Source organism: Hippopotamus amphibius, chromosome 15 (assembly GCF_030028045.1).
Source record: "Hippopotamus amphibius kiboko isolate mHipAmp2 chromosome 15, mHipAmp2.hap2, whole genome shotgun sequence".
Taxonomy (NCBI): domain Eukaryota; kingdom Metazoa; phylum Chordata; class Mammalia; order Artiodactyla; family Hippopotamidae; genus Hippopotamus; species Hippopotamus amphibius.
The window spans coordinates 15713762-15731310 of record NC_080200.1 but is presented as its reverse complement, the minus strand read 5'-3'; the positions used below and the strand labels follow the sequence as shown (position 1 = coordinate 15731310).

The 17549-nt window shown below is 56.2% G+C and overlaps 1 protein-coding gene across 1 annotated transcript; it reads right to left on the bottom strand.

Annotated features, from left to right (window-relative positions):
• Positions 1–2144: 2144 nt before the first annotated feature.
• Positions 2145–14551, bottom strand: LSM4 (LSM4 homolog, U6 small nuclear RNA and mRNA degradation associated). Its single transcript, XM_057709627.1, has 5 exons — positions 14452–14551; positions 10392–10433; positions 7676–7774; positions 4689–4872; positions 2145–2803 (listed from the first exon to the last, which is right to left on the bottom strand). Exons 1-5 carry the CDS (start codon positions 14452–14454, stop codon positions 2712–2714), a joined length of 420 nt encoding a protein of 139 aa, XP_057565610.1. The 5' UTR covers positions 14455–14551; the 3' UTR covers positions 2145–2711.
• Positions 14552–17549: the final 2998 nt, after the last annotated feature.

Below are 17549 nucleotides of genomic sequence, written 5' to 3'. Positions count from 1 at the left end.
GAGCCAGTCAGGACACACATGCCACTGATGCCAGGACATGCAGACCCCAGGGTCCAGGTGGATGGACGAGAAGGACACCTGCCATCACGCCTGCCTTGGAGGAAGTGGGAGGCAGCAGGCCGGGGGCAGGGCTTCCCAGGGGAGGTGCTCTTGGAGAGCAGGTGAGGCCCAGCAGAGGAGGAATCAGCGCGGAAAGTGTGTGCAGGCAGGGTTGACACAGGAAAGCAAAAGACGCCCTCCCACCCACCACCACCACCACCTTGCAGGGCGGCTGACTGAGGCTGCTCTCTGCATCCACATCTCTGAAATGGGTTCATGGCCCCAGGTGGAGGCAGCAGGGCCATCCAGGCTGGCCAGGTGGAGCTGGCCCCAGAATGAGTCACACCTGGGTGTGTGGGCCTCCCTGACTTAAAGTAGCTGGAGCAAACTCCACGGGAACCACCTACACGTAACCACCTACATTTAAGGTAGCCCGCAGGCTGCAGGTCACGCAGCAGTCAGATGACGAGGCTTCAGATCCCTGCGGACAGACCATCAGAGGGGCAGAAAGAAGGAGGCCGAGTTGTGGGAAGTAGGGGGGCACTTTTGGTTTCTCTTCTTGTTGAAGCAAGTTGAGGCTGGTTTCTTGAAACCAACCAGGAAGAAGACTGGAAAACGGGGCTGTCCTGACACCCAGCTCAGGAGGACAGCGCCTTCCGGAAGCCCAGGGCACCTAGGCGGCCAGGGCCGGGGGGTGGGTTGGGGGGAGGGGAGGCTCACGTCACCAGCGGGCAAGGAGAGAACTGGGACGTGAGCCCGGGCTGCCCGGCTGGAAAGGTCAAGGTCGGCTGGCGCGGCTGGCGGCGCGGGCGGGAAGCCGCGATTACGCACGTCGGGGATGCGCCCCAGCGCCGAGACGGGGCGCGTGGGGGACCCAAGATCCTGAGCTGCGAAGGGGCCCTTAAGAACGTCTGAACATATTCTAGGTCCAGAGCTGCGTAAGGGAAGAAAAACCAAACCGCGAAGAGCAGGAAGGGGTGGGGCTTCTAAAGGGCTTCCCATTCGCAGCCGCGCAGGACATCCGACCCAGAGCAACCCCCGCCCCCCCCCCCGCCCCGTATTTCATCAAAGTCTCATCAGAAACAACCCGCTCCCAGCAAGGGGGAAACCCAGCCTCCCAGACCAAGGCCCCAGAGGCCATTATGGGATTCTGCGTCCAGGGTCTTGGGGGAGGGGAGTTGTGAACAACAGCCCCTTTCCTCCCCACCCTTCCTTCTCTCCCTTCCTGTCAGCCAGGCCCCTGCACAGCCCACATCTTTGTCGAGGGAGGTGGGTTCTCAGGACCCGGGTCAGGCAAGGATTCAGGCAGCAGCAGGTCCCTAGAGGGAAGTCAGGGGGAAGAAGCAATGATGGGCGTGGGGGTGCGGGCAGGAACCGCATTCTCTAGATAGGTTCTGGCTGAGAAATCTTACATTCAGAGATCTTTGAGATAGCTAAGCCTGCGCTTCGCAGATCTGATAACTGGAGTGCTACAGGCACCACTTACCTTTTCTTCCAATCACCTTTCAGAACTGGTCTCAACACAGTGACATGCTGAACCCGCACCCACAGGAACCGACCTCCTAACACCAGGCTGTCCCTGTGGTTCCCAGAAATATCGGTCAGCAGACCAGGTCACCGGAAGCATTTTCACAAGTGCTGGCTCAGCGTCTCAGGCAAATCACCGAGTTTTGGACAGGCAGCGCCCTGACTTGAAGAAGAGGTAAAAGGTTCACGGAAGCCTTCCTCATGTGTTCCTCGAGGCAGCTGCCTGTCACAGCTTCTCTCTCAGTGAACACTGGTGTGAATGGTGCTTGCAATAGAGTCGGAGGGCAGAACCCTGGTGGCAAGGCCAGGCGGTGTGGGTGTCCCCCTGGCTCCCACCTGGAACTTCCCTCCCCCACAAAGGGGGGGGGGGAGTCCCCTACTGCCCAGACCCCAGTCTTGCCTTCCACCTCTTGTGAGAGGCTGCTGAGGGACATGGGAACCAGTGTCCCGTTGAAATGCTTCCCCTCAGTGAGAGGCCACAGGGTGCAAAAGGAAACTTCTTGCATGGGGCTGTGATTTCCTGAGGACACTACCTACTAGATGCACCCAGTGGTTCAAAAGGAATTCTGGATTTACAGTTTGTAGTTGTATTTGTTTTTATTTTTGTAACACAAAGAGGGAGAGAGGGAGCGAAGGAACAGGGCCCAGCGTCGTCCCCCAGAACAGCTTCTGAGGCATACGTTCCCCTGGATTCGTTTTGAAAAGGCAATTTTGGGGTCCGTGTTTCAGGAAACTCTCCAGGCAGCCTGTCAGTCTCAGTGCAAACAGCTTAAAATAAAAACCTCCCGTCTGTTCGCCACACAGGGATCTAACACAAAATGCAAAACAAACCTGTTTGGAAAATGCCTGCCCTTAAAACAAGAGTGAGGGCTTTAAAGATGCATTAAACACAGAATCTTCCAGGAATCAAGTTGGCTGCAACTTCACAAAACCAGAAGCACAGAATAACATTTCCAACTGTAGAACTGCTGGCTAACAAAAAAAGAGGAGGATCACAAGATGACAGGCAGGGGGTCCTCCCCCGACACCTGCCTCTTCTTTTTGTTCTGAACAGACTCATAAAACGGAGAGTAGAAATGCAGCCTCCGGAGTGGGAGCAGATGCTCGGTGGTGGCGACTCCGTCTCTGGGGAACGGAGGGGAGGCTCACTGTTTGCCCGCCTGTCTGCCCGGCTTCTTTTCTGGCTGACCTCTGCCAGTGCCTGGGATTCCGCCCCGGCCCCGGCCTCCAAACACACCTATGAGACAAGAGGAAAGGGGCTTCAGCAGAGCCAGACTGGGAGACCCACTGTGGACTGGGACCAGGAACTGGAACCCTTAGACTACGGCCAAGTTGTTTAACCCCTCTGAGCCTCAGCTTTCACCTCTGTAAAGTGGGGGCAGTGCTCCTACCTCCAGTGGGAAGGGCAGGCTGAGAATCTGGGGGGGAGTGTCTGAACAGGGCTGGGCATGGGTAGTGCTCCAGAATATTCTCAGTGTGACAAGGGACCAGAGCAGGCCCCCCTGGGGTACAAAGGATGCCAGGCAGGACAGAGGTTGGCACCAAGTCATATTGGGGCTTGGGGCGGGCTTCCTGGAAGAGAGGGCCGGGGGCCAAGGTGGAGGGCGGTCACCATAGGACAAAGCCCGGAGGGCTTCCAGGAGGGGGTGTGTGTGGGGGGGAACACGAGCTAGAACAGGCCTGCACTCAGCCCAGGGCACCCGGGCCTTCCTTGCTCTGCCACCACCTGCACCCGGCCCAGCAGAGAAGTGACTGGGGAGGGTTTCTGTGTGTCCAGCCCAGCGTAGGGGCAGGGGAGCCTCCTGAGCTCTGACCTCTGCAGCCAGAGGTGGGGCTGTTTCCAAAAGACATTTTATATGGAGCACACGGCACTGCTGTTGGGGAAGGTGAGTAGTAGGAGGGAGGGCACGCCTGCACCCAGGGAGGTCCCAGAAGGATCAGGGCAGTATGGGGACCTGGAAATGTACACACAGGTCCCCTTCCTTCACACACATGCAGGGGCCCCTCGGGGGACAGAAGCCAATGCCGGCAGGGTCTGCCTGACCTCATCTCTCATGGGGCAAGACCAGCTTTGCCTGGCCATGCGGGGCCCCCTGTTGAGATGTCCACCTGCCATGGAGGGCCCCGAGCGAGCCGCTCTCTCCACCCTCCCTGCTCCTTCGGGCAGTTTACTCGACAGTGGTGGCCGCCGTGTGAGAAGCCTCGCCCTGGGGACAGGTCCTGGGGCCCTCGCGGCCTGCTTACCCTCCTCCCAGGCTACCCTCCGCGTGGGGTGCCCTCCTGCCCTCTTCCCTCTGGCTCCTTTCTGTCAGGGGAGGCTCAGCTCAGGGCTGGCTCCTGTGTCCTTCCTGGCCCTGCCCGTGAGTCCCCAAGGTGGGCCCCGGGGCCTGGCTCCCAGGAGGCCCTTCCAGATGGAAGAGACAAAGCCAGGTCCCTCCAAGAACAGGAGCCAGGCCAGGGAGAGAGGGAAGGGCGGGGTCTGCAGATGGCCTCTAGGCTCAGGCCCCAGCGGACTGCATAATTTAATTTTATGCCAGATTTATAATTTCAGGGTGGTGGGGGGAATCTATCCAAAAGGCGTGACCTTGGCTTTGTATAAAGGAGTCACAGCAGGGAAGGGTCCCATGCCGGGCCCGGAGCTGGGGTTCTCACCAGCAGTTTGGTGAGGCGGGCGCTGCAGAGGGGAAACTGAGCCTGGGCGAGGTGCCTGGAACACCTGCCAGGAAGTACAGGCAGGGCTCACGTCCCAGGTCTACGGGGCACTGCGTTAGTTCACTGGGCTGGACCCAGAGCTAAGGGAGCACAGAGCCACTGAGGGGCAGGAGGGCCCGGGGGGCAGGGGTCAGCGCTGACCACCAGGACTCAGCTGGACTCCTCAGGTTGGGCTCCTGGGGCGGGGCAGGTGGCAACCAGCAGCATCCGCTGTTCCACAGAGGAGCCCCGTGAGTCACAGACCCCCAGCTCCAAGGGGGAGGGGCTCAGAGCCAGGCCCTCGGCCCCATGACGGCACCAGCCAAGAATGTCAACACTGGGCCGGGACGGATGCCACATGCTGCAGTCAGCCCCCCAGTGGGGAGGCCCCGGCAGCCTGCTAGGGAAGGAGGGGGGAGAGGAGGGCCTACCTCGCCCGGCGCCCCCCATGCCGCGGCCCTTCTGCTGCTTCTGCTGCTGCAGGCCACCGCGGCCGCGGCCCTTGGCCACCACCTCCTCCTTGACCATGTCGATGATCTCGTCAGGGATGCGCAGGTACTTGATGGTGCTGCCACGGATGTAGCACTCGGGCATCCGCCAGAATTTGTCCCCATCCTGCGAGAGAGGGGGTGTGCGTCAGATCTGTGGCGGGGGTGGGGGTGACCGTTTCTGCAGAGCGGGTGCAGATGGCCGGGGCAGCAGCTGTGCCCTCAGGCCATCTGCATCTGGCACCGCCCCTGCAGGCTGTGAAGTTCTTCGTCCCGGACAGGACACGGGAGGGGCCGCCCCCCCGGCAGGCTCTCTCCAGACCCTCGGCCGTGCTTCACCCATGACAGAAGCCTCCATAGCCTCAGCCTGTCCTCGGGTGTGGGAGGCAGCCGGAAGCCCAGGGAGGGGTGAGGCTGTTCCACGTGCCAGCTGCGGCCACAGCCCCGCTCCTCTCCCACCCCAGCCTTCCAGAACTTGCCTTCTGGAGCCCTCTCTACACACCCCGACTCATTCATTCACACAGGTTTCTCGTGGCAGGGTCTGAGCTGGGCATGGGACACAGGTGAGCAGGATAGAGACCGTGTGTGTTGGGTGAAGAGGGCCGGGCCGGGGGCCTGGGGGGTGCGGTGGGGCGGGAGGCAGGTCTGGGCCAGGGGCAGCTCCCAGTGATGCCAGTTTTCAGGGGAGCTAATGGAAGCTAGAGAGACAAGGGGGCTTGGACAATGGCAGACTGCTGAGCAGTGCCGACCCTGCAGTTCTGAGGATGCTGTCTCCCCCCACCTGTGACCAGCACAAGGCCTTCCCTCCACCCCACCTCCTGGTGCCCTTGGGCAGGAGTCCAGGGCCTCTTCCATCAAATTAGTTCTCCAGCGCCTAGGCAAGCCCTCCCCCACACACCCCTAGACATTAGAGCAAGATATCTCCTTGCTTAGATCCCAATCAGGGCCTCGTTGGCTCAAGGACGAGGTCCGAACTCCTCAGTGTGGCTCCAGAGAGCCTGAGATCCAGCCCCACCCTGGCTGCCCTCTCTCGGTGCACTCGATGTGCCTTCCAGATGGAACTTTCTGGAACACACGCAGTGGGCTTCTGGCCCCCAGCACTTTGCACACGCTGTTCCCACCTTCTCGTGTCTGGCTAACTCCAGCCCTCAACGGGCCTTGCTTCCAGCCTCCCTGAAACCCCCAGTCCTCCTGCCTGACACTCATCAGCAGTGCCTGGGCCGATGTGGCACAGCCCAGCGGCAGCGCTCGGCAGGGACAGGCGGGATGTTTGAGGGCCAACTCTTCCCAAGGACACACACGCGAGCCCCCGACCCACACAGGAACCCCAAGAGGCCGCAGAGCATTCCTTTCCCAGAAAGGGCAGGCAAGGGGCCAAGTCCGTGGGGATGCAAAGTACAGCCAGACAGAAACAGTGATTCTGTGGAAGCTCAGGGCAGGGGCCGAGCCGGCCGCTCAGCCAAGGGCAGGCCGAGCCCGGCACGCTCCCTGTAGGAACAGGGTTTCCTGTGCTTTCCATGGGGGCAGCTAAATGCCTCCCGACCCTTGCTCTCCCGTGCTTTCTCAGCCCCGGGGGTCTCTGTGTTCAGCCACCCGCTGCCCAAGGGAAGGAGGGGCTGCCATCACCTGTTTACAGATGAGGATGCTGGATGGCCTGCGTGAGACAGTACTTCACACCAGCCTCTCCTCCCAACTGCCAGGTCACAGAGGGGGACTCCCCAGGGGGAGCCACGTGTCCAGTCTTGGCTGGCAGTGGAGGCCGGGCCGACCTTGCTCCGAGACCCAGTGATTGGTTCTAGGTATCAGAAGTGGACACAGACCTGTCGCCCGTGTGCAGAAGGACATGTGTTCAGCTGTGCACTGCGGCACCGTCTGCCACAGCCACACTGGAAACGCTGCCACCTGCCACCAGGAGTTTGGTCCCAAGGAGCAGGTCACAGAGCCGAGCAGGTGAGGGGAGGGGGTCACGCTCCTCTGTCTGCCCTTTGGGGTGTGAACCATCTAGGAGGACAGACCAGGGGCGACAGCGGCCGCCTTGTGCTCTGCCGTACGCTGGCGCAGTGAGCCCTGGGGGCACACTGCCCATGGCTCAAGACAGCCGGGCCCTGCCTGCACACCCCCAGCAGCTTCCTCCCTGTAACACAGGAGGCTCTCTCGGGCAGGGGGATGGAGACCACAATCAAGGTGAAAGGAAAGCTCCAGCAGAACCCAGTACGGATTAGGGCGGGAGAGTCTTGCCTTCATCACTGTCCTCGTCACGCTGAGGATCATCCCAAGGTGGGGAAGGCCTCTGACCCTGGGGAACGTTCTCCCCAGCCCTGGCCCTGCACTTCCTGGTTTCAGACCTCAGGGGAAACAAGCCCCCTGGTGGCCTGGACATCCCACAGTCACGCCACCGTGGCCCGTGTGGTGGGCAACGTCCACAGCCAGGACCAAAAGCAGCAGAGGCTGACAAGGAGGGTTGGGCCTGCCCTGGAGGCCACGCCTTCCTGCAGAGCTAGGATTTATAGCCAGAAGCACCCCCCAGGCCCAAGTCCTCACTGGTCAGGCATGGCACCCGGGGGTGGGGCACGGGGGAGCAGCGCAGTACCGGCTGGGCAGCATCCCCACAGGTGCAAAGTCCAGGGCACTAGAGAGACTAGGAGCCTTGTCTGTCTGCCCCGCCCCCATATCCTGCCCAGTCCCTTGGCCCTGCCCCGGCAGGATGAGCTGTGGTACAGGCTGAGGTACGCACCCTCCCACTCCTCCCACACGCCTAGGGAAGGGCTTTTACCCCACCTGGAAGTGAGGACGCTGAGGCTCTGTAAAGCCCCAGGTCCAAGTGTGCATTCCTGGCCCCGCGGCCCCCCACTTGCTATGCCCATCAGACCGGCGCCGCCGCCGGAAGGCCCCCAGGCAGCAGGTGCAGACTCAGGGCACGGGACACTCACCCTGGACGTGCAGATCACCTCACGCAAGTTGATGTTCATCCAGTTGTCACAGCTCACCAGGTGCCCATTGTACGTCTCTCCGTTTTTGAGCTCCACCAACTGGAGAGACACGGGTCCCCCCCGTCAGTCTCAGGCCCCAAGGGAGGTGCAGACTTACCCCGAAGAGCAGGCCACCACCAGTGGGCCTCATTCAGACACGTCCTCGGCTCCTCTTGGGACCCAGTGGCCACAGCACACGGCGCCCAGGCCCCCAGTGGCGCATCTTACAGGAGACACACTCTGCTTTCTCGATATGCTTTGCTGGGCATCGTATAATTTCTATGATGAAACCATTTTCTTATGTGTGGAAGAAAGCAACAAACAACCCACCCCAACCCGCCACACACACACACACACATCTTTAAATTAGGGTAACAGGGAGGCCAGAGGCCAGGCGGGCGCCCCAGGGGGCAGGTGCCCAGTGATGGCACCCACGTGATCGTGTGATCTTTGGTGGTCTGGAAACACTGTTTTTTCACTGAGATAATTACTTGTCTATTTTGATGTGTTTGGGGAAAAGCACGTCATTTGGAAGACATGCTTTTGCTAGGAAAAGGCTGAGACTTAAAAAAGAATCAACTTAGAGAAGGAACTTATGGTTCCCAGAGGGGATGGGTGGGGGGAAGGGATAGTTAGGGAGTGTGGGAGTGACATGTACACCCCGCTATATTTAAAATGGATAACCAACAAGCACCTACTGTATAGCACAGGGAACTCTGCTCAATATTATGTAACAACCTAAATAGGAAAAGAATTTGAAATAGAATAGATACATATATAACTGAATCACTTTGCTGTACACCTGAAACTAACACATTGTTAATCAACTATACTCCAATATGAAATAAAAAGTTAAAAGAAAAAAAAAATCAGGGACTTCCCTGGTGGTGCAGTGGTTAAGAATCCACCTGCCAATGCAGAGGACACAGGTTGGATCCCTGGTCTGGGAAGATCCCACATGCCTCGGAGCAACTAAGCCCATGCGCCACAGCTACTCAGCCTGAGCTCTAGAGCCCGCGAACCACAACTACTGACTCCCCGTGCTGCAACTACCGAAGCCCACAAGCCTAGAGCCTGTGCTCCGCAAAAAGAGAAGCCACAGCACTGAGAAGCCAGTGGATTGCAACCAAGAGTAGCCCTCACTCATCACAACAAGAGAAAGCCCACGCACAGCAACGAAGACCCAACACAATCAAAAAAGAAAAAAAAATAAAAAATAACTCTCCACTGGGCCCACCTCTGCTCTGCGGGCTGTGCATGGGTGCCGGCACGAGCGCCAGTGGCGGCCCAGTCTGTGCCTGTAACTTCCTGCTCAAGTTCCTGCTGGTGGGTGACAGGGAGGTAGGCAAGGGTGAGATCCTGGTGAGCCTGCAGGACGATGTGGCCGAGTCCCCAGACGGCCACCCGGCAGACGTCACGCGCTCTCCCGCTGCCTTCTGCAGGGCTTGCAGACATCTTCCAGCTAATCTGCCTGTTTCCCTGGGCAACCATTTTAAGATTTAAAACGTGATTTATACAATTATCACTTTCTGGTTTGAAAAAAAAAAAAAATCAACTCAGCTATCTGCCCAAGAGAAATGAAGACATGCATCCACGGAAAAATGTGGACACGGATGTTCCTGGCGGCCAAAATCTTCACAAACAGCCAGAAAGTGGAAACAACCCAAATGTCCGTCATCGGTGGACAAATGGATAAATAAAATGTGACACATCCACACAATAGAATATCACCTGGGCGTAAGGAATGAAGCTCTGACACACGCTACACTGTGGATAGACCCCAAAAACATGATGCTGAGTGAAAGGAGCCAGACACGAAAGGCCACATGGTATGTGATGCCATTTACAGGAAATGTCCAGAACAGGCAACTCCACAGAGATAGAAAGCAGATTCGTGGTTGCCAGAGGCTGGGAGCGGCTGCTAATGGAGACTGGGTCACCTTTCAGGGCGACAGGGCTGCTCTGGAACGACAGAGGTGGTGGCTGCACAACATCGCGAATGTACTGAATGTCCCTAAGTCGTACGCTTTGAAAAGGCTGAACTGTATGGTATGTGATTAATATCTGAATTAAAAAGAGGAAAGACCACAGAACCTACTGACAGATACCACACTGTATCACAAAAGGACCAAAAGCAGCTTAGGGAAGGCACAGCGCATGAAACTATCCACATTTAAAAAAATCATTCATGCTTACACACACGTTAGAAGTCTAGACGTGTATACACTGAAGAATAGTTAACTTGTTGGGAAGATTAATGAAGAGGGGCTTCCACTTTCTCTGGGGAGGGGACCCTTTTTTGGGGGGAGGGAGCCTGCCCCACATAGCATGTGGGATCTTCGCTCCCAGACCAGGCCAGGGGGAATTAACCACTGGACCGTCAGGAAAGTCCCTAAGACGGGACACAGGCAGGGGTTGGGGAGGGGATTTTTTTTGGGGGGGGAGCACTTTCTCTGAATCTCTTGTATTTGATCCTTTTAGTAAGCCTGTATTACTTTGATCAGAAACAGAAATGACACAGGTCCTGCCACATGTGGGAGGGAGAAGAGGACGAGCCCCTGTCTCGTGGACAGGCAGGAGGCGGGTTTGGCTGAAGGCACCTCACCCTTCGCCCAGTGTCCCTGTCCTGGGGCCGGTCCCCGCTGAAACGCACCCTCCCAGACCGGCACATACTCACCATTGGGTGATTCTGAGCCGTTTTCAGCAGCGACAAGGGAAGCTGAAAGGCAACAAAAAACACATGACTTATGTTTCCTCAGCACTGTGGAGCCCCGGCCTCTGGACAGGGCTGGGACCCCAGGAGCACACATCCCTCCACAGAACTGCAGCCTCTGAACTCTGCCCAACCCCAGGACACATGCCTGCCTCCCAGTTTAGGACAGGGAAGTCTCAGACAAAAAACCTCCGCCACCCTCCACCATCCCAGAGGCAGCTGCCCGCTCCGGTCTTGGCACTGAGCACTCTGGACATTTCTTTGTAGCTCGTGCTACAGAGTCACATCCCTAACAGGACCGGGCACAGCCCTCCGTGCTTATCAACAGCATCGCAGCACACCGGTCCTGCTGCTGCTCGCATCTTTTTGCTCCACTGATGTTTCTGAGATACATCCAGGCTAATGCATGCAGCTCTAGCTAGACCTGTCATTTTCAGCATGGTAGACGGTTATCACCACACCCAATTTACAGATGGGGACACTGCGGCTTAGAGGATGAGGAACATGCCCAGCACCAGAGAGCTAGCGAGAGACGGAGCCTGGCTTGACCCCATCTGTCCGAAGCCAGCTCACACTGAGCCTACGCCTCAGGCAGCAGCCCTGATTGAACCAAGAGCGATTTGGCCCAGGTGCAACTGGCCTCCCGATGAGAAGGCCACATCTGAGCTGGGTGTTCAGAGAGGAATTCACCGCGTGAGAGGAAGAAACGTTTCAGAAAAAGTCTGTGGTGACTGCAAGTGATAGCAGATAAAGGATGGGATTTAAAAACTCCCTCAGATAACGTGAACTTTCAGGACAGTTCTTTCCCATCATTACTGAATTTCTTTTTTTATAAAAAACATATAGCGTAATTGGGGGAAAAAATCAGTTCTTTTCATTTTGGGAACACAAATCTTGACTCATACGCTGGGGCCCATCTCAGGGTCTCCGGGAGGGTGACTCAGGTGGCAGTGCTTGGGCCCAGGGTCCAATGACAGCCTACCAGGACAGCTAGGTGAAGGTTCTAGACCTAGGACCCCGCAAGACGGGAAACTGCCTCAGCAAGGACCATACCTTGCCCCAGTGACTTTGGAATTCACACTCCAAAAGGGGGCAGTGGCTTTTCCAGGTGGTGGAGACGGTGAGGCCTCCCTGTCAGGAGGCCACAAAAGGCCCTCACCCCCAGAGGACGGCTCTCTGAAGAAGGGCGTGGTGGGGGAGGAACTCTCACATCCCACGGGCCTTCCCTAAGAGCCACCCGGGGTGGGGGTGAGATCCAGGGGTGGCAGGAAGCCAGGCCCAAGCCCACTTCCTGCACTGGCTTCCTGGAAGGGCAAGATAAGGAGGAAGAAGGGGCCACGTGGAGAGGAGGCAGCTGCTCCGAGGAGGGTGGGCAGGCAGGCTGGGGTCCCAACGTGGCCAACCTGCAGCTCTGGCCCTCTCCTCTGGAATGCACCTGTGTGATGCTGCCCGGCTGCGGAGAGCCGGAGGCTCAGACGCGCATGCGGGAGCCACACGCCCAGGTGGTATTTACAATGGAGACGCCTCATGCTTTCCCAGGCAAGGCTGTTCCCTGTGTCCACAATGGGAACCCAGACCAGGGCGATGACACACCTAGGTCCTCCTCCCAGGTCACTGGAAAGGGGACAGGGCCAGGTTAGCCCCGGAAAGTGAGGATGAAGATAGACTCAGCGCTGAGAGGTGAAGGGAGGCCGCAGCAGTACAGCCAAGGCCCCTCTAGGTGAGGCACCAGCAGCTAGAGCAGGAGGGACCTGCCCAGGGACGTGGAGCAAGGTCCCGGTAAAGCCGGGGAAAGTAGGCTGATTCCTGCCAGCAGGGGACCCACAGATGTCCCCTGCTGACATACAGAGCCTCTAGACTGGTCCTTCTTGGGCAGCCATCCTGTCCTAGCTACCGGCAGCACAGCCCTGGAGGACCCACAGCCTCCTCAGCTGTTGCTGGCAGTGTGCCCTCGGGGTACAGCTGCAACACAGATGGGACTGGCACCTGCTCACAACCCTCCCCAGCGCACCCGCTCCCTAGACGGGCCACACAGAGCCGGGCCTGACACAGCTCCAGCAAACTGGCCCACTCTGCTCCTCACACACCACGCCCCGTGCTGCTGGCCAACCTTTGTTCCCTCTGCCGGGGGTGCCCTTCCCCAGGCCGGCGGCGGCTCCCTCAGCCAGGCCTCTCATTACAACCCCTTCAAGGGAACAAGGCTTCCACCTGGGCCACCCTCTGCTGTTTCTATTATAGGACGTAGCCAGTCTCTAATTAACTTGTTTATTTATTATGTCTCCCTGGCTAGACTGGAAACGCCAAGCCTCCTGCTAGACTGGAAAATTCAGAGGGTGTGGACTTTGTCCACCACTGAGCACCGGGCCAGGCACACGAGAAGGGCTCAGTAAATATTTGCTGAGCAAATACGGCACACACCACCCGGGGAGGCACTTAGGGCAGGGGGGATTCCTGCCCCACCCCACAGACAAGGAAAGGAGAGGCTCAGATAGGGAGAGGTGGCATTGAGACAGCCCTTCAAGACCGCAACGGCCTGGAGCAGTGGTTACATCTTGCCATCTTCTATGTCCTTGTCCCCAAACTGTGCTGGAGACAGAGGTGAGGGGAAGGGGAGGATCCTGCTGAACTCAAAAGCCAAGGGGAAGGGGCGGCGGCAAGGGTGGGGGGATGGAAGATGCTTGAAGGTGCTGGGCAGATAGGAGAGGGCCGAACACCCAGTTCAGGGGGAGACAGAGTCATCCTGCAAAAGCTTAAGGCAAGCAAATTCCTTTCTCTGGCCTTTCTCAGAACGCCTGGGGCCTGGCCCTCAGGCCCGGACCAATCCAGGACTAGACCTAATGGTATCCTGAAGCTCCTGATTCAGGAAGCTGTTGCAGACCACCCACTCCCCCACCCAGACCTCTGCTTCCGGCCCTGCCATGACCACAAGGAACAGGCAGTGTGTCACGTGCCGAGTCCTCTCCTGAACAGTCCTCAGAAGGTGGGAACCAGCTGAATGAATGAATCCGTACTTCGCACAGACACTGTTCTAGGCTCCGGATAAAAAACAAAGATCCCATCTCCATGGAGCTTAAAAGATGGAGTCTTCCAGTTTTGCCCATTCCCTCAGACCAACTCTACCCTCCAACAGAGAGGAACCTGCTCCCTTCTCTCCATCCCTATGCTGACCAGGAGAATTTAGTGAGCCCTCATGGTCAGCTCTGAAAAATGTGCAGCGACCATCTCAGAGCAACTCGGATGCTGAAGGGCAGGGTGCTCTCCTAAGGGGCTCCCAGCTCTCAATTCCTCTGTGTGGGCCTCCATTTCCCTGTCTTTGGCACTCTGTGGCTCAGATCTACAACTTCCACAACTTGTGAGCAGCATGGCCCCGGGAGGCTTCCGGTTACGGCCTCAGTTTTTCTTTCTGTGAACTGGGAGGATGCAGTTAGTGCATCCTTGGCTCAGAATGCCCCCCGCTCCCTCTAAACAACATGCTGTGTGACCCAGGGAGAAGCAAACCCTTCTCTGGGTCTGTTTTTCAGCCTGAGAAAGAGAAGCACAGGAGGTTGTGCGGCTAGCACTCTAAGGGCCTTACAAGCCCCCAAATTTCCTAAATTGGATTAACTTGAGAATGCACACCGGCCCCCTACTTCCTGGCGCTCTAGTTTTACAATCTATTAGGTTACACTGGGTCGGATGCACTCGGGGTAACTTCCCTGCCCCCAAAGTCACGCTGCTGCATTTACTGGGCCCTTCGGCGGGTCCCCTTTCTCTCGGGCCTCAGTTTCCCCACCTGAAAAATGGGACGACTGCGGCTAGGCTGCTATACTATGATTACATGTTCGTCCAACCCCAAGTTCCCCTGAGATCGACGTGCAGAGTGTCCTGAGAGAAGCCCCTGCCCTCTCCGGTCTCAGTTTCCCCCCGTCTCGGGCCGGGGGGCAGGACTTGAGGCCCAGATGGCACGCTCGCTCCGCATCGCCCCTGCCCCAGTACCCGCCCCGAGGGCCCTTGGCGGCCGGCTCCGCCGTCGCCTTGCCCTCACCATGGTGTCGGCGGGGACCGGGCTCCCCGGCCACTTCCGCCACCGCCGCCGCCGCTCACGTTCCCGCCGGTAGCCGCCCTGCTGCGCGCCACAAGGCTGAAATGGAGTGGCAGCGAAGCGAGCCAGTCAGAGCAGGGCTCGTGGGAAGGACAGCCAATCCACGCAGAGAAAGGCGGGGCCTACTAAGCACGAGGGGCGGGGCGGGCCGTGTTCTCTCCAGAGCAGTAAGGGAGAGTCGTAAAGTGCCGCCGTGAGTGCTGCAAAAGGGGCGGAGCGATGTGCGCCTGCGCAAGAGGCTTTGTGGGTAAGGGTGCATGCGCAGGAGAAACCCTCTCGAATCTCCTCGGCTCCGCGCTGTGGGCAAAGCCAGTTATTGCCTCCAGTTTCCAAATGGAGAAATGGAAGCGCCTCGGTTGTTATTGGCATGTACTTAATGTCTCCCTTCGGGCCGCTCCTTTTCTGATTCTCATTATTGCAGTTGATCATTATCCAAGGCACGTCTTTTGGTAGGTTGGAATCCCGGCTGTGCCCCTCTGAGCCTCAGTTTGCCTCCCTTTAAAATGGGCATGATAATAGTGTCTGCTCTAGAAGGTTGCAGTGAGGAGGAAACGAGTTAAGCCATGGGAAAGCAGGTAGAACAGCGTCTGGCACAAACTGAGCACTTGTTACACAGGTGTGCAATATTTATTGAGCATCTACTATGGGTCTGCTCCTGGAAACACAGACGTGAATAAACCAGACAAACCTCCTGGCCCTCCCGAGTCTTAGGAGCCCACTGGGGACACAGACGGTAAACAAAATAAATAGGCAAATGTATTAGTTTCCTTGGAATGTCATAACAGAGTGATCAAACTGGTGGCTTTAAACCATGAAACTTGACCCAGAAGTCTGAAATCAAGGTGTCGGCAGGGTTCCTTGTGAAGGATCTAAGGCACGATTCATCCCACACCTCTCTCCCAGCAACCCTTGCAGTCCTTGGTTTATGAACACCTTATTCCAGTCTTTGCCTCTGACATCACATGGCTTTTCTCTGTCTCAAATCTTCCACTTCTTTTTTATGAGGACACTCCTTTCTCTTATTAGGCCCACCCTAAATCCAGGATAAATTTCATCTTGAGATCCTTAATTATATCTGCAAAGACTTTATTTCAAATAAGGTCATATTCATAGAAATGGGGGTTAAACTTATGTCATCTAAAATATGTTAGAACATATCTTTTTAGCGACAGTTCTCAACCCATTACATCAAGTATTAGCTATGATTCCTTTGAACATAGACATTTATTTGAATAATTCACGTATTTTAGGTGACCATACACGTACTTTCAGGTGACCATACACGTACTTTCACACACTCGAGAGCATATCTACAGCCTAAATTTCCAGGAGCCGTCCAGCTGGATGGCCATCAAGGGTTCCTTTCTCTGCTTTGACTTTCACAGATGCCTTGACCTTCAGGTTTGTAAATGAGACAAAAGTGTTCTCCACCAGTGACTACCCTTCTCTAGGCCTCCTCAGTGTCAGCATTGGCCTGACAGTTTTTTCTTTTCTTTTTCTTTTTTTGCCGCACTGCACCACTTGCAGGATCTTAGATCCCTGACCAGGGATTGAACCCAGGTCCTGGCAGTGAAAGTGCCAAGTCCTAACCGCTGGACCGCCAGGGAATTCCTGAGAGATTTTTCTTACCAAGCCCAGAGCCAGGCTCTTCCAGCTGAAAAGACCCTAGGTCTCTCAGAGCCAGCTCGGGGAGCCCCTGATGCTCGTCTTCTCAATAAAAGATTCCCCTGCATCAGGTCTCAGAGACCTGGGCAGAAGAGGATGGGACCCTACAGGCCCAACCACCTCCCACTGGGTAGGTTTAGGTCACTGAAATCTCCCCTCCAAGACCTGGGGAGGGGAGCGGGGATCTGGGGACTGTCTTTGCTATGAAGGAACTGAGTGACTCAGGCATGTTCCTCCCCCTCCCTTCTCATTAAAAACAGGAGTACAGATCTTCTTCAACTTACGATGGGGTTACGTCCCAATAAACCCATTGTAAGTTGAAAATATCATAAAATGAAAATACATTTAATACATTTAGCCTACTAAACATCATAGCTTAGCTTAGCCTAGCCTCCCTTAAACGTGCTCAGAACTCTCACATTGGCCTACAGTTGAGCAAAATCATCAAACACAAACCTATTTGATAATAAAGTGTTGCATACCTTATGTAATGTATTGAATGCTGTACTGGAAGTGAAAAACAGAACCATTGTAAATGTATCAGTTGTTTACCATTGTAATTGTGCGTGACTGACGGGGAGCGGAGGCTCACTGCCAGCCACCCAGCATCAGGAGAGGGTATCTTACCACATATCACTGGCCCAGGAAAAGATCAAAATTCAAAGTTCTGTTTCTGCTGGAGGATTGCTTTCGTACATCGTGAAGTTGAAAAACCTGAAGTCAAACCATCATAAGTCCAGGACGGTCTGCGATCATCTCTGCCAATCAGGGTTACTGTGTGGAGTTATCAAATGTGAAACCCGTAGTCCAGGGCGTCACAGCTGTCCTTCATGTCCTAGTTTGGGGTCTGCCCTTGTTGCAGAAATTGATCCCACGAGAAACCCAGCACCACACTCGGAGGGTTGGAGAACTCAGGTTTATTGAGCTGGCGGCACCAGAGGAGCTAACACTCCAAAATTCTGGGCCCCGTTCTAGGTGAATTCTCTCCTTATATAGGTTAAAACACATAGCTACAATTGGCATTAATTGATTGGATTATTTGATTGGCTACTCAGTTTCCATAGGTAACAGGTGATTACAGAGCACGGGCATTGCTGGGGGTTACATGCAAAGGGTTTTCAAACGAAGGCGAGCGGGCATAAAGCTATGAACTCCAAATTTCCTTCATCATTCCCCGCTCTTGACGCCCCTAAAAATCTTTATAAGGTGTCAACTTCTTTTTTTTTAATTAATTAATTAATTTTATTTATTTATTGGCTGCATTGGGTCTTCGTTGCTGCACACGGGCTTTCTCTAGTTGCTGCGAGCGGGGGCTACTCTTCATTGAGGTGCGCAGGCTCCTCATTGTAGTGGCTTCAATAGTTGTGGAGCACGGG